Genomic DNA, 25230 nt, shown 5'->3' on the forward strand with positions numbered 1-25230 from the left:
TTAAATCATGTGTTAAGGCCTGGTGGGTCCATCATTGTCCTCAATTTAAGAAGCATTATAGAGGTCACGACATTGCTACAAAGAAGGTGGCACTAATCCCTCACTTTATAAAAGGGAACGCTGTGGTATGCATTACACCAAGGCACCAGCCCCACCAGCCCCACCAGCCCCGAGCTCTGAGCGCCAGCCATGTCCTCATTTCCTCCGCTCACACTGTGGACTTCCAGGGACGAGTAGTACAAAACCAGATGTAAACTATTTTTCAAATACTCCTCTGACTTAGCATTAAATTTCCCTTAGACCAGATGCCAGTGTTTAAATAATATCCTGAAGGATCCAAAGAGAAGGAATTACTCATCGTGTTTCATTCATATAAAATCTGAAATAAAGCAGGGGGGGAAGTACAAAGAAACCCAACTACCTTAAATATGCCTGGCCAGACTATAATAATTGAAGAGAATAGTGCCTCACTTGGTGAAAGCTCAGAAGAGAAGGGTGCTTTTTCTTTAATTATCAATTGAACATCCCATTATTTATTAGTGCTTTTCAGTGAAAACAAAGGCAAACCATTCTAATTTCTCTGGCAAAGCAGTTGGGTTATATATTCAGATTGGGCAATACTTGCTTTCAAGTGGCTCCGTCCTTTAATCACTTCCATTTACTTGTTTTATTGATTTATACCTTGCTCTCTGCAATTAGTGCTTTGATGGCCTGCGTCAATTAAGATGTACAGCAAATAACTAAACCCTTCGTCTTTGAATCAAGTTATTTTCTGTGGTGCTCTCTAGGTATTACCAGAAGTGTCACCGAGCACACATGCCATTGGGTCCTGAATCACCCCAGGGCCACTCATTGGCCGATCATCGGCAATACTGGCTGCTAGGTATGTAGGTCTCTCGTAAGGTAGAAGTTGTGTGGAAAAGGCCCCCACACAATGTAAAACCGAGGCCAGTGAAAGGTTTCCTAGCAGTGGAGAAGCTCCACTGAGGTTAAATAGCATAAATTTGTAGTTGATCGTGTCAGAATTATGTATGTGTGTGTGTGTGAGTGTGTGTGTGTGTGTGTGTGTTGCTTACTTTCTGCAGCAGCAGAGGATAGTGGGTGCTGGGGAGGACCCAGGGCGGGGGTCTGGCCCAGAGGACCCAGCTCTATAAGACGTTAGTGTCTCGAGTCTAGGTTGAGTCAGCAAGAGAGCTCCTGAGGGCACTAACCCATTCATTTGAAAGTAGGGAGGCTTTGCGTGACCAGACTTGTGGTGCAGACCACAGTGAGGTGGGAGATGGGCGCGTTGGTTTGGAGGCTGGGGCACATGTCGGTGCTGAATGATCCAGTCCAGTCACCGGGCTGTGGCAGTGTCATTACATCACTGGCTGGTTGGAGGCATCCGGCACGCCCAGTGCAAGGTCCCAGCCCTCGGCGGAGACTCTCAGCCCCCGTCAAATAATCCATTAGAAACAACTGGTTGAAACTCACACTGGTTTAAGCAATAAGAATTTTTCGGTTCATGTAACTGAGTAGTAGTGTTGGCGTCAAGAGATGCTTAATCCAATTTCTCAAATTAGGTGACCAAAGGTCAGTTGTTCTCTGCCCACGTTGTAGCTCTGTCTCCTTATTGTTGGCTCCGTCCCCTGTAGGTTATCTTCCTCGTGGTTGTAAGAGGACTGCTAGCAGGTCCGGGGCCTGTGTTTCGAGGCTCAGTCAGCAGAAAAGAGAAAGTTTCTGTCCATCACAGCTCCTGCAGAAGTCCTGGGCTCCTATTTCTTTAGCCCTGAACTCTAATTCTAGCAGGAACCTTGAGCAGTAGGCAGGGGAGAAGGCAGTTCACACATAGGAACCGGGTTAGTGAGGCAAACCATCCCCTGGGCCCTGAGGCCACTAGATACTGGCTCTGCAATAGCAAGAGAAACCCAACCGTCTCTAGCTGCTGGGCCTCGGATGCTATGTCCCTCCGGTCCTTAACTCCGTTGTCTCATCAGCTTGTTGGGGCTGGGTTTGCAAATATACAGAAGACAGTGTGACACCAGCAGAGTGGGGATGAAACAAGCCTATAGTGTGGAATGGACATCATTAAAATTGAGGTGGTACTATGAGCTAAATGTTTCTGTGCCCTCAGAGTTCCTATGTTGAAGCCCTAAGCCCCAGTGTGATGATACCTGGAGATGGGGACTTTCAGGGGTTAGTCAGGTCATGGGATAGCCCCTCGTGATGGGATTTGTGCCTTAATAAGAAGAGATGTCGCACTGTCTTCACCATGTGAGGACACAGCAAGAAGCTGGCTGGCTGCAGGTCAGGAAGAGGGCTCTCCCCCGAACCTGACCTGCTGTCACCCTGATCTTGGACTTCCAGCCTCCAGAACTGTGAGAAATAAATGTCTATTGTGTAAGCCCCCCAGTCTATGAATTCTGCGAGAGCAGCCCGAGCTGACTAAGACAGGTGGGAGCCAAGAAGACAAAGGTGTCAAGAATCCGTGAGGACATCGAGTCCTGACAGAATAAGAGGAAGGATAATAGCAGGATAAGAGGAAGACTCTGCCTGAAACCTTGACCTTATCTTGGACTCTGCCCTCTCCGTCAGTCACACTTTATAACCATCCATCCTGTTACTTCTACCTCCAGAATGTCATTTCAGTTCTATTCATCTCCATCCTCCCCACTTTCATCTTTGTTTGACTTCTAAGCATCTTGTCTTCGGACGAAATAGCCTCTTTCCAGCTGGTCTACCTGCCTCTCCTCCCTGAGTGACCTTCCTTCGGTGCCACTGTCATCATGTTTTCCTCTGCTTAAAGAAACAGCTAGATCCCACTCACTGCCACACTTCTACAGTTCTCTGTGCTCTGGGTTAACTGACTGTCCAGTATCATTTCTAAGCATTCCTCTGCATCTCCAGTCAGGCTCTCAGCTGCGTGGGCTCTCAGCGTCCATACCAGCCACCCTCATTTTTGCTTTGGCTCATGCTTTTTTCCTCCCCTTGGCATGTCCATGCACCAGATTTCTGTTCAGCCAGTGGCTGCTCACCTTTGGGAGCACAGCTCAACACCTGCCTTCTCCCTCAGACCTTCCCAAACAATTCCATGCCAAAAAGATCTTTTTCTTCCCCCAAATTTCTGTCATATGAAGTTTCCCCATAGCTGGATATATGGTGTTTGTGGGCTAATTTTGTTTCCCAACCCAATTGTAAACTCCTTGACAACAGGGTTTAATTCTTCCTTTTGTTCCCCACGGCGCATAGACTAGTGCTGGTAAGCTGTTAGGGGTTCAGCATTGACTAGGAGAGGTGAAGGGGGAAATGCTGGTGCAAAATGCACGTGGCCAGTTCTGGGCATGCCGGGGGCTGAGGCTATTTCACCAATCCTAGCAGTTTCCTACCTCACCCCCCGACCTGGCTCCACCATCCCAGTGGCTTGGAATAGTTTAAGTCAAGAAGTAAAGGTTGCTCCAGAAATCCTGAGTTGGTAGTTGAAAAGGCCTGACTGCCTAAGACTAACCAGCCTGCGGTGTCTTGCACTTAACCCTTAGGCAGTCACACTGGCCCCCTACTTTCTTACGTTTACCACATGTGATCCAGAAACACAATTGTGCTACACCATGGGCAGATTAAACTTTAAATCTCACATGAATTTTCTCAAAGTTCCCATTCCATCAAACATTTGTTTTGCCTTCAGGGACATTTATATAGTAACTTAATTTCACCATACCACAACCCTTATATTTCCAAGATTACTGGACATGACAAAGGTCACATAAGCCACTTTTAGTACAGGGACGTGGACTCTCCTGAGTATTTAAAATCTCCCTAAGGCCAGAAGGAAGCAAGATTAATTTTCTCAAACCTGGAAAAAAATGTTAGCATAATGCAAGATAAAATAACATCCTTATCCCAGCAATCTTAGACTTTCTGCTGCCAACGTCAGTTTCGAATACATCAGCAAGCTAAAGAGAGGGAATGAAATTACTGTGGAGTTCCTATGTTCCCACTCGGGCACTGTAGCTACACAGAAAGATCCTTCTGTGAGCAGCCTCCAATGGTTCTTGGAAATCAAGCAAAAACAAACCCTCTAGAATTCTATCTGAATAAGAAAAGACACCCTGTCCGTTTGTTTTCACTTGTAAATGAGGTGGTTGAAATTTTCACCATAATGTTTTACCTTGAGGGCCAATAAATATGAGAAATGACATTAGTTGCAATAACAGCACACGATGTTCTGATTTTAAGTTGTGAATTTTCTCTGTCACTGAAGTAAAGAAAAAAGCTGTCGTGATGAGGATCCCACAGCCCTCAGCCACCCTTTTTTCTTGGTCTTTTTACTCTCTACCAGGAATTCTTTGCAGACATCATCAGAATATGTTTCTAGATTTCAGTACATTTTTAATATTAAAGAAATGTCTCCAACTGAAAGAACAAAATCTTTCTGCTCTTTACTTGACCTTTGTTGGTTTGATGTGTTTCAAGAAAGATCTGGGCAACAGTTTTATAAAAAACACACTGAGACATTCCTGGAAGAGCACACTAGTGAAAATAGTAATGAAAAAAAGATTAGAAGAGGAAACCTCTTGCTCAATCAAACATAACCATTGCCCTCCCCACACACTTTGATAAGGTGGTGTTGATTTTGTCTAAGTTAAGAACAAAGATACTTTAACCATTTCTCACAGAAATTTTACTTTCACATATGTCCAAGTGGACCAACCCAAGTTAGTATTTGTATGACCCATTTATCTGATTTGTAAAAGTAGAAACCCAGCCTCTCTTAAAAGACGGGAAGTCAGCCGCTCCCTGTCCCCATTTCTCCATCTGACCCAGAGCAAGTAAAGCCCTGGTTAAGTGAGCCCGGAGTTACACGGTCGGTATGGCCTGCTTCACGCAAACTCCAGCCTACTTAAGAAGGCGGCGGAAATGCCTGTATGTTGACAAAAACAATGCATGTAGTGTTTTCAAACTTCAAATACACAACGATGTAGTCCTACTTTTAAAAAGCATTGATCTCTAGTACAACACAGAACCTACCCTGAGGGAACCCACAGTCCAATGGGAGAAAGCAGTGTGTAAATCAATAATTATAATATTGTGCAATAATGAAGTAAAAGCAGAGGCTTTGAGGTAAGGAAGACCTAGACGTGGGTCTTAACTCAGCTACTAATTATCTGTGTGACTGGAGAAAATGGGAACCTCAGCAGGCCTATTCCTTCATATGTAAATAGCCATAAAAGTACCACACGGATTGGTGGGAAGATTAAAGGAAATATAATATATGCAAAAGGGGGCAATATGGTGCCTAATATGTAGGAAACATTCAGTCCACGATGACTATTATCCTAACAATCATAACTGTTAGAAGCACAAGACCCTGAGGCATCTTAGAGGAGAGAATGGTGACCTTGATGAAGGCTGCGGAAAGCGTTCCTGGCGAGGGTCCTACATGAGAACAGTGAGTGGTGTTCCGGTTGGTCAGGAGAAGGGAAGGGCATCGAAGGGGCACAGAACACCATGTGCAAAGGCAGGAGGCACAAATGCCATGGGATTGGGGGCGTGGAATGCAAGTCATTACTGGAGCACCAGGTGTCCTGGAAAGTTAAGCTAAGATCCGATAAGGAGGTTCTTAGATAATCGGTGCCTAAGAGGTTGTCTTTAATCTATAGGCAAGGGGGAAAAAATCATTGAAGTGTTTTTACGATGTGGGTGTGGGGGGCAAGATGATCAGATCTGTATTTTAGAGAAATGGGCAACAATGGAGAGAATCAAGTGAAGAATACACTTGAAGCAGGAAAGCTACAATAGGTTTGTTTTCCTGTTTTAGAAGGTAGGATGTAATAGTGTCCAGTCAGAAACCTTGAGTTTTCCCCTTTGTCTTCAGAGTAAAGCATGACCTTCAACATCCTAACCACACAGTTTCCACCTGTCTCACTTGTCCCCTGCCCACCACACGACCTCCATTCACACCTGACCACTGGATAGTCCCCAAGCTTCCCACACACATTCACCTATATGCTTCCTGCTCTCCCTTCAGCCAGCAATTTCTTCTCCCTCGTATCCATCTAGAAAGTTCCTACTCATTCTGCAACAACCACATCGAATCTCATCGCCTCTATAAAGATTTCCATTTTTCCACTTAGAAGTTATCAATCTCTCCTATTCCCATCCTTGGCCTATTATTCTTCAATTATGTATTTGTGTAGCTCCTTTGCACATGTCTCATGCACAAAGTGTAAGCTTCTCAAGGACAAAAACCGTTTCACACTCACTTTCCTAGTCCCCGTAGCCCTATGCACAGTAATTACCCGTGAACCTTGGCTGGATATGGATTCTGAACATTGTCATTCAGAAAGCCTAAATGAAGTCTTTGGATAACTTCACGTTCCCCAACTTTTAAATGGATAAAAATTCCTTTTATCTCTGCTGTGTAAAGGTGAACAACTCATGAATTTAGTCAGTGACCGTTTACAATGGTGTTTTGCAATCTTCTGCTCTGAGGTTGTGGGGTCCCCACTCCCATTAGTTGGGAGGTAAGGGGATTCATGCACAAAATCCTCATTAGTGTTAATTGAGCTGCCTGAGTAAATCCCGGGTGCCCCAGTAAGACAATGGCCGCCTTTGTGCTTCTATTTTGTGTTGTGTATGGGATGCCATATCTGGCAAGAAATGCCTTCTCAAACATAAGGAGATAATTGGTACTTTGAGGGAAAGATTTAACTTATTTATAATTGTTGAGTTTAAATATGCAGAAAAGAAAGAGCAGTCATAGCTTGCCTCTCTTGAAAAATGCTCTCAAACCAGGTCAAAAATCTCTGACTAAATCAGGTATTTTAAATGATATTCAACTGAAGGTTAGACACGGACCCTCCTATTATAATTTTTGCTTCAAAATAGGAAATAACATATTTACCAACAAACTAATTCCGCCTTAAACTCTCTTTATTCGTAGCATCGCTGCTCACAAAAGTCACATGACTCATGTGCTAGGTAGATGGCTCGATTTCATGCGTGGTGATGCCAAGCAGGCAAATGAAGGAGGTGCTGTCACCTTCCTTGGCTTCTCTGTAGCCCCTGACACCTACCTGCTCACCTGCCCTGTGAAACCCAAGGCCCTGCGCCCACGCTCCTGACTTCCGCCCCACCTCCCTGGCCATTCCTGACCTTTCCCTGGTTCTGCTCCCTCTCTCATGTCCTAAATGTTGGGGCCCCTTGTGGATCTTTGCTCCTGGGGCATTCCTATTCTCTCCTTCCCCCATCAGAGAGCTCTTCCAGTCCCAGGGCTTCAGCTTCCTCTTTTGGCACATGATTCTCAGGTCTCTAGTCCTGGCTTTTCTCAGAAACTCCATGCCTGTATTTCCTCAAGAATGTCTCCTTGGCACCTCAAAGCAAGTTGCTGCGAACGCAAATCGCATCTTTTCTCACAGCCACACACAGGCCAACTCCCTCTGCCCATTGCCTTCTGTCTACAGTAAAGTCACGTTTCCTCAACACACGACTGAAGGTGTAAATTCTCCTTTAACCTCTCTCTCACTTTTATGTTTTACAAGCCAGTTGTCAGCGTCTGCTGTATGACCGTCCCATAGCTGTCACCTTAGAACAAGAGCTCCTCACTCTCCTCAGTCACTCCAGCCACTCCCACTGTCCCACATCTCAAGCTAACTCCTCTCAGATTTCCTTATAATATTTCCAAGTTAATCCTCGCCTCTCCTCCACCTCCAATAGCATGTGGGTCACCGTACAGGTTTAGATGTCAGGTTTCAGTCCTGGTTCTAGCAGTGACTTATGTGAGCCTGTTTCCTCATCTTTCTATCTCCCAAATTCTATCTAGGGATGAAACAGCATCCTCACAGCATGTGGAAGGTTATATATCAATTCCCTAATAACGTGCCTGGCATGGATCAGGTGTTCATAAGTGTTGGTTTCTCTGTACTTTCTCTATTTTCCTACTACATTAAATCAAAACTTATCAGCAGGTCTTTTACTGCCCTCCATAATTTCAAGGTCCCACCCACCTATTCAACCTTAGATTTATTTAGTCATTAACTCATTAAGACAATATTTACTGGACATTTACTGTGTGCCAAGTATTCCAGCCGTACTTCAGTGTACAAAGAGGAAATATCCAATGGACTCCAAAACCCCCGCCAGCCTTACTGAATACCACCACTGCTCCCTAAATCTTCTTGCATCTTTATTAACAAAGTCAGTTAAAAGCCTCGAGTCTTTTTTCCCCCTTGGTTGGGGTTTTGGTCCTCGGTTGGCCTACACTACCTTTTCGGGAAGGCTAAAACAAGGGCTGATCCACTCTCTTTCTGAAAGGAACATCAGGAACTGCAAACCGAGGTGGAAATCACCCAGTCCCTCCCCCACGTGTCTTCTCCAAACTCTTTCCGAGATGTACCTTAGAGAGTCAAGTGGACAAGTTTCCCTCTGCCTCAGATAAAGTTACTTGGCCCTCCAAATGTCCAATTTCTTCAGCGTGTCCCTCCCAGACATCCCCTGTCAGCCTTTCTCATTCTCTGCCCCTAGAACTGCTGCACGGGTCATAACCCTGTAAGACTCACACCAGGCTTCCTTTGAAGGAAGGGGGAGTGTTCATCGTATAATATCAATGTAAGTGAAAAAAATATTAGGAATGGTATTAGTAGGAAGGAAAACATTAGAAATAGCCACCAAAAGTTTATATTCTAAGTGAGAAAGGAGCTGGCATTTAATTTCAGGGGAAGCAGAGAAGCATGAGTCATTTAAAATCACAACCCTATAAATAAAGTCAGATAGTGAGTTTAGGCGAAGCAGCATAGAGCAGGGAACAGAGCATGGATGAAACAGACTCCCCTCCCTCAGGGTAAATCTCGGAGATCACTTTTGATCTCAGCAGCCCTGTAGGCCCTGGTGTTTGCCTCTGAGTTTCTCAGCTTTGAAGCTGGCCTCCTTATTAATAGCCACCGTGATGACAGAATCTGCTCTTTGTGTGTAGGGAAAGGTTCTGTGATTAGTTTACTCTAGATATTCTGAAGATCCTGTCATCTTAAGACAAAGACCGACTTAACACCACACTCCTGTGCTCTGAGGTTTCGATTCATTCCTTCACTCAGCAAATATTTATTGAGTTGTGACCATATGCCAGACACTATGCGAAAGTCTGGGGCTGCAGCAGTCGGCAGAGCGAACACACTCACTACCTCGTGGCCCTCCGTCCAGTGCAGGGCTCAGCCAGCTTTCTGTAAAGGGCTGGACGGCCAATGTTTTAGGCCACGAAGGCCATAGGCTCTCTGTCAAGACCACTCAGCTCTGCTGTTGTCATGCTGAAGCAGCCACAGATGATGTGTAAACAAATGAGCATGGCTGTGTTCCAATAAAACTTTATTTACAGAAGGAGGCAATGGGCCAGATTTGCTCTGCAGGCCAAAATCTGCTGATCACTGGCCTAACCGATTCAACTCATAAACGCAAGTTAATACGTTGTGTATTCTATGTTTTTCAATTAGGACTCTCTTAGTTTTGACAGAAAATCCAACCCAATCTGAAACATCTAAGGAACAGTGCTAACGTCAGGTGCAGCTTTTCTTCTCTCTAGTTCTCAGGTCTTTTTCTTCAGGATTGACTTCAGTCTCAGTCCAGCTCTCACTCCGTAATTGCAAGATGGCTATCACAACCCCGGAATGACACCCCCCCCCCAAAGTGAAGTCCAGGGGATGAGAGTCTGTGTCCCATGACTCTCAGTGATTCCGGTTACCTAAATTTGGATCACATGCGTAGGCCCCAAACAGTCACGGGAGGGGTGAATATGATGTGATGATTGGCTGGACCTCGTCACATGCTCCAGCCCTGGGACCTTGGGTGGGACAGAGAATGGAGGAAGGGTGGATTCGAGTTACTAGAAGACTCTCGAATGAATGCTGGGGGGAAACTTCACAATTATCCACTACATATATCTTGTGAATTCTAAATGAGTACCTACGAAGGCCACATTTGTTTATAGGAGCTCTATAACATGGTTTCAGCTTTTTCATCTCCAGCAGGAGGCAAAGCATACAGCTTATATGCCAAATGCTGTCCAAAATTTTAGTATTTATTCACAAATGTTTATTTCACGTCACAACCTCAGTTTTCTTTAAATCTTTAATTCATGAACAGATTTGCGCAGTTTATTCGTAATGTTCTGGCCTTTGACTGTCTTACCCAATTCCCACGTTTTCTGTGTGTGTTAGTCCTTATGAGTAGACTTACCAGACCCACCTCTGCTTTTTGGTGTCAGGAGTCTTTTGAACTATCTGAAGCTGGACCTAGAGCATCTACACCTATTTAAAGTGCTAGGTTCAAATCATTCTCTTTATCGTCACGCCACCAGTTTCTCCACAGTACCGCAAAACTGTTCCTCCTTCCTGAAATCCTAACCCTTTCCAGAAACTAGTTCATGTTCCCCTTCCATGATAGAGGTCAACAGGTACTTCATTAATCAGCCACCCCCTTTCCTGGGAGGCCCAGGCCCACCGAGCAGCAGGCTTTCAATACCTTGGAGTGGGAACAGGTTCTATGAGCTGCAACCTGAGTTTGAGGAGGCACCAGTTGAAATATAGAACCATAAAACAAAACCATCTTGGAGAAAGTGGGGGCAATGTCCATTTTAAAGGTTAAGAAAATTGTGGTTACTTTTACATTTTTCACTTTATATTTTAGAGCCAAATACACAAGCAATGCTACAGAGCACCTTTTGTAAAATGGATCTCTTGCCGGTTGCTGTGGCAACACATAATACCTTAACCCTACTGAAAAATGAAATTTCTTAGAAGGCAGTGTATTTTTTCTCAGCTGCACTAGAGTATTTTTTTGCACCATCTTTTTCTGTGTCTTATTCTTCAAAGCACACTGGAATCCAAAATCAAACCTATAAGCTCTACATATATAGACTCACTCCCCTCAAAAGCCCATGCAAAACCTCTTTGCTGCACAAAGGACCCGTCACTCAGAAACATCCTCCACGTTTCTGTTTGTGTTACATCAGATCACTCCCAGCAACTTCCCTCCCTCCCTGTGCCCCGGCCCTGCACCTGTTTTCAGAAGCCTGGTGTCTTTTTTATGCTCTCACTCACCCCAAACCCCCTACTGCAGTGCCTCCCCACGTTCACCCTCCTCCAGAGTATATACTGTGCTCCAAAGCTACTTGTCTCTCCCTCATCTCCTACCCCTACAGTCACCCACCAATCAAGCTCAGTTTGCTTTATGACCTTCAGCTCGGCCAGGTGTCAGAAGGCCAGGGTTCTGAGTAAACTAATCCAGAGTGAGTGAAAGCATCTGATAATCTCCTTTCACCCTCCCATGTATTTCTAACTGGTAGGAATCCAGGCTGGATGGAGAGGGAGTTTTAAGCTGAGCTCCTTCCCTTAAAATCCTTCAGCATGGAGCAATGATTCCCCGCCTGTGAGCCAGAGCTGTTGGCAAGGGTCTGAGAAAATCCTTACCCACACCAACCATTGTCAGTTGCTGGATATATAATACGGCCCCAAAACAGGTACTACTGTTTTTCAATGTATGTAGATTGTTTTAATTATAAAATACAAATTCATTTAAAATCGACTCTGTATTCATAGAAGCTCTATGTTATTATGTCCTTAATCAGTGGATACTAAAAAATACAAAAAGAGGTGGAAATGGAGCCCTCAAATTAATCATAAATATATGCAAATAATTTGCTATAAAGATTCATAGTATTTGCAAATAATTAGAAAGCAAAAAGTCTTTAAGAATAGAGGATTGGCTAAATTAAATATGTAATTCATTATACATAACATGTAATGAAATATATACATGTAATCTCCATTATATGATGTAATGATAACTATCATTTACTGAGAGCCACTTGTACAACCTCTGCATGTATTAAATCATCTAATACTCACAACCTAGAGAAGTTATGATTCCCATTTTCCTGATAAGGAACTGAGGCACAGAAAAGTTAACCTTCCTAGGGCCCACAGTTTAGGGGCACAACCCAGATTTAGCTCCAGAGTCTGGGCTCTTAACCCCCCACTTACTATAGTAAGTTAAAAAGCAGGTTACAGCACAGTCTGTGCTTTTGTACAAGATGGCTCTATGAGGTCATGTTATGAGGCACCCTTCCGCTCAAAACACTCAACAGTGATTGGTAAAAATATAAGAGGGAAAAAGTAAAAGGAAGTATTTGGTATCAAAAGCAAGATGAACATCTGTGTGGCCCAGAAACAGAACGGAACCCCAGAGTAGTGAGTGAGGCTGAAACTCCAAGTATGGGGTCTGAGTCCAACAGCAGGCAGAGGCAGCTGGGAGGAAAGACCCAGGGGTAGCAGGGACTGAAAGTACACACAGGGCTCCTTGACAGGTGAGTGACAAGAGACTGGGTCACAGATTGAAAGCAAAGGTTGGTGTGAGCCCCCATTCCTGAGGGGAAACTGAGGAAAGCCATTGCCTACCAGTGCTAGGGCTGTGGCCTATCTGACGTGGGAAGGCAGTTGCTCCAGACACAGCCTCATCACCAGGACCAACAATCACCCCAGAGCAGGGCCTTCCAGTATCCAGAGGTCCAGGGGTATCCAGAGGGAAAACCCCACGGGACAAGAAAGAATCAAAGAAAAGTGAGAAAGGCCCTATGTGAGAAAAGGCATCCAGGCATTTGGTTAATGAACTGAAAGAAAGCTAACGAGTCTGGTGTCCCGGATGTGAGGGAAGCTCTCGAGGGATGACAGGAGAGTGAGAGGCAGAGAGTGGCCAGACTCTGCAGGACCTTGTCGGCCACATAAAGGATTTTGATTTTAAAGGTTAAGCAAATTCCATTCAAAAACAAAACCAACAAACCAATATGGCACGCGTCCAGGTGCAAGATGCAGATATTCTGGACTGGGACAGTCCCAGTGGCAAAGCATAAAAGTGGAGCAACATCAACAGAATTCTTTTTTTTTTAATTTTTTTTATGTCCCAATTACAGTTGACATTCAGTATTATTTTATATTAGTTTCAGGTGTACAGCACAGTGGTCAGACATTTATATAATTTATGAAGTACCCTCCAATTAGTCTAGTACCCACCTGGCACTAACATCGACAGAATTCTTACTTAGTTCCCTTTTTCATCTACTTAACTGACCCCCGAAATGCTTGGTTGGACTTTGTAAGGTAATATTAGGCAATACTATCGCTTTCCTCAACTGCTGCACTCTTACCTTAAAATACGATAATAAACGACTATGCATGCCATTTTAAAAAAACATGTAAAAAAACAACCACAGTACGTATCAGTGACAACTCAGTAAGTGGCCTCCCCTTTTCTCTCCTCTTCAAAAGTGAATTCAGTGTTGGGTGCATTGAAGCTTACAATAAAATAACTTGTGCTTGATGTACCAGCCCTAAGTTGTTTATACAAAGCTGTCCGCTTCCATCATACTTATTGTTTTATTATACAACATAGTTTTGACCTATTGACATGGCTAATTGATAGAGTATTTTTCAAATAAAAATACCACTAAATATGTTTGGAATTCTCCCTTCATATTTTTAATGAAGTTACAGATTTCCAAGGTTCACTGTTTTCTATGTCATTTTTTTTTATCTCCAGAGTCCCTCTCGGTTCAAGTCAACTACATATTCTATATACTTTGTAGACCCTCACTTATGCAAATGAATATTTATCTGATTACCCGGGATATAAGTTTTACTTAAGTGTCATGCTGAACTCCAGTTATGGGTGTTCTCGGTCTTCATATCCCATTTTAAAAATTAAAGGAAATATTGTCAGTGCTCTGCCTCAGAGGGAAAGGTGGGCAGTCCGTTGCCATGGTGCACAACACAGCTATCTTTGGTCACATAGGTACCATGTGATACATACACCATTTCCACTCCGCTTACAGGAGTCTTGTGATATTACAGAAATGTCATTGTTTGTCATGGTGTCCTGGTTTTCCTCATTTTTCTTGCTACAGGTAAGAAGATGAAGGAAAGTAGAGAGAGAAGTAACCATTGTGGAGAGAGGGAGGTTTATGTCTATTTGGTGTGATGTGGTTGAGGAATGTGGGGGAGCAGACAGTCATACACAGTGCTTTCTGAGGGCAGTGGGAGTGCTGAGGCAGGATGGAAATGAGCCGCAACAGTCCTGGAAATTCCTTTCCAGAAGTACTCAAATGAGGACAGTCTTTGAATTCTTCTGCATTTAATAAACATCACTCGCTAGTATAATCGGACACTGTAATGAAAATTAGTATTCAAATCTAATAATAAAATTGATTTACATGTAAAAATTTTGATCTCCCTTAGTAAAAGCCATTGAATGTCCATCAAACTCTTTGCTTAAATCAATTCAAATGTGGGAAAGCAGGAAGAAAAGAGAGTGGCATATTTAGCAGTTAATAGTTTGTGATTAGTCTATAGATAAATATTGTCATTCCCTCATTATTTCTCCTCAAATACGTCCTGGGTCAGAGTTGGGGATAGAAAAATGGTGGCAGAGTCAAAAGTGATATAAAGGAATATAAGGTAACTCTTCCTCTTTCTCATTTTCCATGTGACAAACTTAGATATATTCTTCACTGGCTGGACTTTAACATATGTGCTTATGTAGAATTTTTATTTTAGGTCAGTATGTACATTGCCCTTGTATAGATTCTTTTAAATAGTCTTATCAAATCTTTTATAAATTAAAATTTTAAACCAGTGGGAAAATATGGGGAACCAAACCATATTGAAACTAATTGTTGTCCTTGTTATTATTATTGTTATAAAAAAAAATAAATCAAATACTAAATATCTGGAAGGAAGTAATAGTGCATCCTATCTCCCTTCCCCAGCCCCTGTTATTTTTGGGAAAGCACCGGCATAGTGGATGGAACTGCTCTAACTGGTTGTGTCTGAATTCCTTTTCCTTTTGGGGTGGAAGAAACATTTCAGCATTTGGAAAGATTATTTGAGAAACTGCAGAGCATAGTGGCTAAGACTATGTGCTTGAGAGTCAGATGACGTGAGTTCAGATCATGACTTACCTCTCTGTGTTCACCTCACTGGGACGTCAGAGGACTAAACACTTATTACAGCACTTATAATTGTATCTGGTACATAGAAAGTACTCAATAAATGTTTGCTAGTAGTAACCTCTTACAAATTAGAGTAAACCAGATTGGTTAAAGTTTTCTATGACTTTATTAAAGTAACAGGATTCTGCTGGTTTAACAATTTTTAAATTCAGGATGTGAGTTAAGGATTCAGAGTAGTAATATTTTCTTAACTGACAGTCTCACTCATAGGTGAGGTAATTTCAGATTTTCTAAGGGTTCACTCATTTCAAGTTCATTCAGATTCACCAAAATCACAAAAACAAGGAAGAAAGGAGGAGACCGGAAGTAGAAATGCCTGGATCCTCAATAAAAGCTGGAAAATATAGCATACTGAATTTAAAAAGTGATGGAAGGAATAGTGGTGATCAAAAAGCAACCTTGCACACACACAATTTTCTGCTCTCTGTGGCCCAGCCTCCAATAGAGGAAGACCATCAAGTGTGAAAAGTGAAGTGGGGGCAAGAGTCAAGAAAAATTATGAGCATTAACCAAAGGGCTTAAATTCTTGGTCCTGACCTGTAAAAGTACTGAAAAACTGAGGGGAGATAGGCCCCAAGAGCTAATGAAATAATAGATTTGGTCAAAGGGTGTTGAAGACAACAAAACCAAATCATAGCTGTGGTCTGCCACCCAGCTTACTCTCCCTACTTCAACATTCAGCAAAATAGTTGGTTCCCTTCAAAAATGAGGTTTAATTTTTTTTAAAGAGAAAGGAACTCGCATAAGATTCTTGCTAGACTGAGAGAGAAAGAAGGAATGTGAGCCAAAAGCAAATAAAGAATGTAGATCAAATGGGAAATTACCCAAGAAACAGGGAAGGTTCAGACAAATTATTCTTTATATTATAACAAATAGTTCTTCACAATGTCAAAGCATCTACAAAAATATTCATGTATCTCTCTGTCGAGAAAAAAGCTGGGGGGAAACAGAGAAGAAGAAAAAAGAAACGATATGTGTTTAAAGATTATGTGAGTCAACAGACAGAGGTGAACAGTGATCTCTCAGATCTTACGAAAAAATGGTAAACAAAAATCAAAAGATTACAGAGATTGAAACCATATTAAAAGAAACAATAATAGAAAAAAATCACAACTGAAACTATCCAAGCAAATATGGTAATCAGGAAATCTCATAAAATGAAAGTATAAAATAATAAGTAAGACAATAGAGAAAATTATAATTATGGACAAATATCAAAGAAGAGCCTACACATGCAAAATCTATGTTCCTGAAGAAAAAAACAAGCAGAAATAAATTCATATATAATATGAACACATATACCAATAGAACACAAATAATCCTTCTAACAGAAGAAACTTTTCTTCAAAGAATTGAATTTGAAGATAGAAAGGGCACATACAATTTCTCAGAAAAATTCATACCAAAACATATCCCAGTGAAACTACTGAATCAAGGAAAAAGAAAATCAGATGCACATCCAAGCAGAGAAAGAAAGTCACACTCAACATGGAAAAAAATTTAACCTAGCTTCAGACTTCACCATAGATACATGAAATGCCAGAAGACATTGAAACAAATGTCTCAAGTATTGATAGAAAGACAGTGGGACTGAAGCATTTTTATACCCAGCCAAGTTGTCTTTCAAATGTACAGGCCAAGTGGGCAAACATTCTAAACAAACAAGGTTACACAAAATAGAGAAAACATGAGAACTTTTTTAAAAGAGATGTAGCTCAAAATTTCAGAGCCAGTGTTGAGTGATAGAAAAATATAGTAGTCAATGTAGTAGCCTGTGAACCCTCAATAAATACTGCCCTTAAGGGCTGATTTACAAACCATGTGTTTTGCTTTTCACTTGCCTTCCATTGAGTCAGCTGTCAGATATAATTATGGGACTTAAGTCCAACAAGAAAAATTGGGAAAAATCAAATAGTACATCAGTGGGAGAGATTATTTTTCATTTTTTCTGTTTTTAGGTATAAGTCACAAGATTCTAATGCACCTAAAAAAAAGAAAGAAAGAAAAAAAAGAAAAAGAAGAAAAACTTTGCCATAAAATGAAAAATTAAATTTTAGAACATTTGCCCTGGGATTTTAATAGATAATAAAATGAACTATGTCAACACATTTCTTCCTTAATTCAGCTTAATATAAGAAAGATTAGGAAGTAAAGGCCAGTAATTTTAAATTCTCCTCAGTAAATCCATAGACTGGTCTAACAACTCAGTTGCACGTATTTTCATAGTATATTATCTTATTTCTGGATGTGTTCACTGAATCATTTATGGGATACACTGCAATTCAGCTTTAATATTCAGTTAAGTCATACATGGCACCATGCAACAGATTTTTAAATTCTGTCACATCTCAAATTAGGAATAAGATAAATAAAGAGACATAGCTAGAGAAATGCACCAAGACATTCACACTCACATTCATGCATGCACCTCTTCATCCTACTTAGGCATATTCTTCCAAAGACTTTTCTTTCACCTTCCTCACTTGTTTCTATCTTTAGATTTTAGAGAGATGAATGAGATGAGCCATGAACCTTTCCTTTACCAGCCTTGTGGCCATTCGTTGTTGAGCACAGGTCTGATTGTAGCTGGAGGGAGAAGGAAAGCCACGAACCGGAGAAGCACATGATGACAAGTATAGATTCTCCATTCATATCTTCATAGTCGTATGGATTACATCAAGCACCCGGGTACCTACCCAGTTTTGGAAAGTCTTAAACCAACAACATGCTGCAAATTGTCCTCGAATTTCAGCTTAATATGATCAAAATCCACATGCTGCTCAAGAAAAGGATACAAGGTTAGCACAGTGTGTACATCATGAGAGGAGAGCAGAGAACAGGTATTTTACTTTCCAGTGCTAAAAACTGTGTTAACAAGGATATTAAGGAAACAAAGTGTTGTTACAGGGACTGTCTCTCCCAGACTCACAAGGACAGAGTACCTTTTTCGGTCTATAACTGTGTTTACTCTTATTTTATTATGTGGTTTTCAACCACATGTAACAAACTTCACCTTTGTCATGAATGGATACTATTCTGAAATTTGTTAAACTCAAAACAATCATTTCTGTGGTTTAAAAAAAAAAGATAAACTTTCGTTTTTATTTTCACTTTAGATAACTTACATACGTCAGGAATATGAAACAAAATTCAAAGGGTTGATGCCAGCATCTCTAAGACAAGAACTTGAAGACACCATCTCCTCCCTAAAGTCACAGGTAATTGCTACAATCAAGGTGTTTTCCAAGAGTTTAAGGCGATGTGTATATCCTGAAAAGAGACTTGCAAATAAGTTTTATTCTGCATTGATGCTAGAAATCGGTGTGATGTCATAGCGTAACCTACTGCCCAGGATGAATTGGGTTTTGTTCTGGATGGTGGGGGGCGGGGGTAGAATTTTTTTCTTATGAGTTTAAAAACTCATTGTCTCCATAAGATTTTCTTAAAAGCACCCTTGAAATTGAAAAGTTCAGTCATAATTACTTGTATTCATTCACAGTCTACATTCCAATACAGCCTCACCCTTTTATTCTTGGTACCAGGCCCAAAATGTCATTACTTTGCACCCTGCTGATTCCTCACTGTGTACAGAGAATTGCAAGCATGGCTAAGTTGGAAGCAGTTTTATTCTGGTGTGTTTTACGTGGTTGTTTGACATAACAAGGTGCATTTCAAATTCAAAGCAGAATAACGACAAGGTATTCAAACAATTAGGTTAAATATTCCTTTCTAAAATGTGTAGTTCTTGGTAGTTTATAAAATATAATATGAGAGATAAAATTGATTTAAATTTATATATTTAAAGTTATTTAAAGACTTCCAACATAAGTTTCCTCTCTATACTTCTATGAACATATATATTTATATATGTTTCATGTATTGCTAATCTAATGAGGTTTTTAACTCTAACCTGAGAGTTTGTATATTCCCATTTCTAATACACTTAAAAATTTAAAACATACTTTTTTCCTACAACAATCATGTTCCCTCCATATTTCTAAAAATGCTTTTATGGCTAAGATTGATTAAAAGCAATAGATTGGACCCAGAATAGCAAAAACCATTTTGAAAAATAAGAATAAATTTGGAGGATTCACACACTTCCCAACTTCAAAACTTACTACAAAGCTATAATAATCAAGACAGTGTGACATGGGCAAAAAAAATAGACATATAGATCAATGGAATAGAATTGAAAGTCCAGGAAAAGAACACAAAAACCTTACATTTTTTAGTCAACTGACATCCAAGACAATTCAACGAGAGAAAGGTAAAATGTTGCTGTGGTAAGTGGATGGTAATCCATTGCATATGACTGGAGTTGGAGCCCTTCCTCACGTTATACACAAGTTAACTCAAAATGGATCATAGACCTAAACATAAAAGCTAAAACTATAAAACTCTTAGAAGAAAACTCTATGAATAAATCCTCTTAGAAGAAGGAGTAAATCTTTGGGTCTAGGCTAGGTAAGAGTTTTTTTCAGCTACTACACCAAAAACACAAGCAGCAGAAGAAATAAACAGGTGAATTGCATTTCATCAGAATTTAAAACTTTGTACTTCAAAAGGCGCCATTCAGAAACTGAAAAGGGAGACCATGGAATAGGAGAAAATATTTGCAAATCATTTGTCTAAGAAATGTTAAAAAAAAAAACACATAGTTTTTATAGAAAAGCTCGATGAGGGAAGGATATCTTTGTGCCATGAACAGTGCTTATCACATAATAGGTGCTCAGTAAGTTTATTCACGGCTGAAACAAATGATGTAGTCTGATGATACATTAGCTATGCATAATGTGTAAGATCAAACAGGGAGCAAATTTTAGCCATTCCTTTTATATTTCCCTCCATACAAAGCCTCTTATCTGACAATGAAATGTTCAATGTATCGATCCTTATACTACTGTAGGCTATTGCTTCTGCAGGCTAAGAAGTTGTGCTGGGCTCAGTCCTACCCAAAAACAAGTGTGACAGGAGAGCAGTAACTTGGAAAGGGTTAAGTGATCTTTATTTACATGAAACGCTCTCTTCGAGGTGTGGTTTACCCATTAACTTTGTAGGCCAGCTTCCATAGGGTCATCAGCTATGGAGGACCTGGCACCTTCAGAAGAATTTTTTTTTTTTTAAGAAAAAAAGAAAGGAAGGAAGAAATCTGATATCCACCTGCAGGGTTTCTGTTATCATTCATATCATTTCACTGTAATAAAAGCCACTTCAGCCTCCGCGGACTGGATGTTGACCCAGAAAGAGAGTGCTGCCAGCTGCGTTAGGGCCTCAGAATTGGCAGCTGCACGGAGGAGTCACAGGCCATATAGTGAGCAAATTTAGTTTGAAAGCACAGGTGCCTGTGTTTTTTGAAAATTGTTGGAATTCCAGTTGCAAAGCACGGTGGGGGAAGGGAAGTTGAATCAGTGTAATCCTTCCATCTGTCAAAATTATCAATTGTCCCTTGGAGCAATTGGATAAGACTAAGACCACCATGGTGATATTACAAATAAGCAAAACCGTGGGGACCACTTGGATCCTACCCATTTAGAAAGCCTCTGCTTTCCTCCCTTGCAAGCACATTTTCTATTCTGCCAGCTGTACTCTCTTGCATAACTATGTTGCAGAATCAACCGTTGCCATGGTTTCAGTTCAGACCAAAGAGGCAAGAGTAAACAATTCTGAAATGATCAAATATCACTGACTCTTGATTATATCAAGCTATGGTATATGTTATCCCAAAACCATTTCTATTTGGTTGTATAAGGTGCTTTTGAATTTGTACCTGATATAGATATCTTCAATAGTAATAGAAATCTATGCTTCAAAATAATCAAACCACGTTGCAAAGGTCTGCTTTAAGAGAATATGCTAAGCCACCGAGTCCCCTCCACCTCACAGCCTCGAGAGTGCGGGGCATGGGCTGGTACCTGCTATGAGCTCTGCACTAGGCAATTTCTATTAGTTATTTCATGTCATCCTCATAACCTTGGGAAGTAACTGCCATTAACCCCATTTCACAGATAAGGCAACAAGAGCTTAAGTAACTTTTCCAGAGCCACAAAGGCCAAGCCAGGAATTGAACCCAGGTTGGCCTAACTCCAGACAAACTCAGGCTTTTTCCACTACAAAATATTGTCTCTCCAACCTCAGGGAATCCCCAGGAAGAACTGAGGTTTGCAGAGGCAATAATTTTCTTTCCACTCACTCATTGATTCATTAAGCAGCTAGTGGATACCAGCCCAATGCCCAGCCCTGTAAAAGAAATTGGGGATTCAGAGATGAGTGAACATCATCCCTGCCCCCAAGGAGCTCTCAGGTTTGGGGGAGAGATATGAAAACAAACAATCACAAGGCCATGTGAGAAGTGCTAATGATGGAGTTAGTGCAAGAGTACAGAGGAGGGCGCTATGACTACCTAGGGTGGGAGCCGTGAGCAGCTGGGGAGGAGTCCAAGAAGTCAATAGATGAGGTGACATTTGAACCGAATAGTGGACGATAAATAGGAGATTGCCAACCATTCCAAAAAGAGAAACGACCTGCGCCAAAAGGCAAAAGAGTATGAAACACAAGGTGGTGATGCTGCGATGGTGTGAGGAAAGGTAAACCCCCAAAGCGAGGCTGGGGCCAGATCCAAATGGCTCAGCAGTAAGGAGTTTGGACTTGATTCTGTGCTCTCTGATGGGTTTTCAATAGGGATGCTATGTGACCGCGTGTAAAAAACACAGCATCGACATTCAACAAATCCTCTGAGTTTTATCTAGGGAACCGTCAGAATTTAAATAAAATCCTACCATACTAGTTGCACATTATTACCACTGAAGCCACAGTCACCTCTTCTCATACACAGTGTCTTTTCTAGGTTAATTTTCTGCAAAAGAGAGCGTCCATCCTTCAAGAAGAGCTGACCACTTACCAAGGCAGAAGGTACCACCCTGGATCAGTATGCCTTCTGATTAGTTTGTATTGTTTTACACCTGTGAGTCTCCTGGCTGACGTTAAAGTCTTTATTAAAATTCTTAAATATAATATCAGTTTTTTGTAAAGGCTTGTTTTTAGTAAAGAACCTGTCTTTGAGAAGTCACCCGCCCCCCTTTTAATCACAGTGCTTAGTCAGTATGATCAGAATGAGATGAGAGAATCCGCAGGCGCCTGGCAAGTCCCGGCCTCACCTGCACAGTCACGACAAGATATTGTCTTGAAGCCCAATTGCAGGATTAAGGAGACAGTGTCTTCCTTTTAAGATAGTGAAATGATGCAATTCTTAATATGGTAGCCCACATCTTCAAAGTCCTGAATCCCTTGGAGGTTTGGAACTGTTACAGATGTTCTACAGACCCAAATAGATAAATGGCTCAGGGATGTCACAACACTCGCTGTGACTTCAATGCCCTGTGTGTACTTCTCAGGGGTGCACGGGATCAGTTTTGTCAAAGCTTCCCAGAGACACTGCAGACATAGATTTGCCTGCTCTGATTCACTCCTTCTTCCTTTCAGTGCAGTGAAAGACCGGACCACTTATTTGGCATCAAGTTAAAAGTAAAGACCCTGTGAATCATGCACTTTTCAAAAGAGTCTGTTGTTTCATTAGATAAGATTTGATCCCTTATAGGCATAAATGGTGAAATTTTGATACCAAATATTCTTTTCTAACCTCTATCCAACTCCCCTTGAATTAAAACATATTTTATAATTGACATTCCCATTAAACCTAGAGAAAGTCAAAGTCATAACTGAGATTTTTGATTTTCAGGTAACTGCATGAGGACTTTCCCAAGTAACACAGGACAGTGTGATGGAGTCAGCTATCGGAGCTGCACGGTGGACTTCTTCCAGCAGGTTTGAAGATTTGGATAAAGTAAACTGTGAGATCAATGGCATTTTTTGATACTTAAATGTAATTAAGGTCATAAAAACATTCATCACTCATACACTAATGGGGTGGTTTTATTTGTGTCTGCCTAAGTTATTTTTTTAACATTCCTTTATTTCAGATTTTCATAATTTGGAAATAATTTTTATTGGCATCTGAGTGTGTACTGAGAATTCCTTATATTGGGAAATGATTTCTTGCAATATTCCTGGGTAATGCTTTTGTATAGAATTTTACCAGTTGCTCAAAATTTTACCATATGATCAAAACCACATTTGTGGTATCATATCAGATTTTTTAACATGTTTACTTTGTTTTCGTGTTCATATTCATATTTTATTAAAGTGTTATTTTGTACTTGTCAGTTTTCTACTTTTGTTGCAAGTCATTTGCTAAAATAAATATGACATATGCATGGTATTTTTCCCTAGAAAGTACAGACAATCTCAAGTTATACTATGGGGAAAATTACCTATGTCATGTCAAAGATCAAATTCATAACTAGTGCATTTATTTAGAGTAAAAAAATCACTGGGTCATCTGATACCAGTCCACGCACTTGCCCTGTTAGTATCTAATCTGATCCTGGGTCTCCAGAGGCAGAATAGTGTAAGAATTATATGTAGCAGCTATGGTTTTATTGTTACGTTCTTGATCTCTCTTTTTATGATTGTTGTTTTAATTATAATACCGTGGAGGTTTCAGTCACTGTCTGGATACCAGTGAACAGTTAAATGCTGATTGGTTAACCCTGATTTGCCAACGAAATTTTGAATTGCAGTCGATGGACTCTCAGTGTGCCTTTGCCTGCATCGTGGTGCGTGCCGGGGGCCCTTTTAGACACTCTTTAAAAATCTGGGCGGTGGGCGGGGCTGTCATCTTCTGGTTTACTGTAAAAGGACGGGGCCAAACATTTATTTACACTTCTTCAAAATTCTTTGCTCTTTCCCACGCCCAACTCTGCTATTTGCTGCCCAAGGATTAATTACCCGTTTCTGCACTGTAACTGAGACATGGAGATGATAAGGAAGTAACAGGTTTTACAGCCACTTCCACGGCCGGGGCCAGCGTGAGCCCACGCACTGCCCTGCCTTGCATCTGGCTGTCCACTCACACTCAATCATCTCTGCACAATCACTACCCTGCCGGGAAGGCTCACCCTAACCCCTCCTCCAGGAATATAAGTCCCTGGCCTTTGAAAGATCAGGTTTGTCTTGCATGTACAGTAAACTATAGCCCTGGCTTAAAGAATATTCAGGAAAAAGCAAGATTGTAGCAGATGCTGTTCAAACCACCTAACAGATGAGGACAGTTGGGACTCAGACGATGATTTAGTACTCGGAAGGGAAAGATTAAGGCTACATGATTAATTTTAAGTACTTCTCTACAGACCGTGAAAAACAGGTTGAAGCTCAACAGATTTCATTCGTAAGGTTATTAGCTGCTTGAAGTGAAAATACTTTGTGAATTGTATTGTATGCTGGAATTGGAACTCCCACTCAGGAATATTTGTTTTCCATGAGTAAATATCAGTAGGTGTTTTGGAAAGTTGCCCGCTATTCTTTCTTTTCCTTATTTCAAGGGTTATGAAATTACAAACACTGGTGAACCTTTGACATTACCCAGGTCCTGTTTCCCTTCAGAAGCGTGTCATATACGTCTGGGAGTAAATGGACTGAAACTTTAGGTCAATTTGATTGTATGCGATAGGTCTACGTGGCTGCCACTAATGTTTTTGTGAATGTTCTCTCTGATAAAGGAAAAGAAAGAAAAATTGCTCTTTGTATGTTTAAAATTCCTTACTGAATTGCACACTGAGTATATAAATGGCTACTGAGAGAAAAGGCAAGTGCTCAGGAGATAAATTATAAACATTGTGCCTTATTATGAAATCATCTAAGATTTCATCTTTCTTTTATCTGGAGGAAGATCAATTGTTCATCACAAGTGCCTAATTTAGTTACCTTTCAAGTCATTACTATTGGCTGCTGCACCTGAGTCATCCACCCTGTGCTTTTACATTTCAGCACGTAATTGTCAACAGGTAATGGTTGAGAAAGCATTAGGAGCAAGCTGAGCAGAAGGAAAGCTGTGGGATCACATTGTTCTTGGTGTGCGTTCCTACCCAGTTATGGGGTCGGAAAGGAGAAGGGTTCGCGTGAAAGTTAGCTGTCAGTCATCTGCATATGTCATGGCTTGGTCTGAGTCCACCATTTCTGCGTCACCAAACAGTGAGCCATTTCAGGGGTCTGACCCCTGATTTTGCAACCTCCCCACTCAACAATCAACTCCTCAGAGGGCAGCCATCCAGGGTACAATGGAGACACAAGAAGGACTAAGAGAGAGG

The 25230-nt window shown here is 41.2% G+C and overlaps 1 protein-coding gene across 5 annotated transcripts in view; it reads left to right on the forward strand.

Moving 5' to 3' along the window:
* The window catches only part of CEP112 (centrosomal protein 112), a 343959-nt gene extending 320579 nt beyond the window's left edge, over positions 1-23380 (forward strand). For all 5 annotated transcript variants that reach the window (XM_081028160.1, XM_081028161.1, XM_081028163.1 and 2 more), the window contains 3 exons: positions 18142-18243; positions 21873-21937; positions 22764-23380. In XM_081028160.1, coding sequence (XP_080884286.1) covers positions 18142-18243; positions 21873-21937; positions 22764-22767 — 171 coding nt within the window. In that variant the 3' untranslated portion in view covers positions 22768-23380. The remainder of the gene's footprint in view (positions 1-18141; positions 18244-21872; positions 21938-22763) is intronic.
* Positions 23381-25230: the final 1850 nt, after the last annotated feature.

Source organism: Rhinolophus hipposideros (assembly GCF_964194185.1).
Source record: "Rhinolophus hipposideros genome assembly, chromosome: 20".
Taxonomy (NCBI): Eukaryota; Metazoa; Chordata; class Mammalia; order Chiroptera; family Rhinolophidae; genus Rhinolophus; species Rhinolophus hipposideros.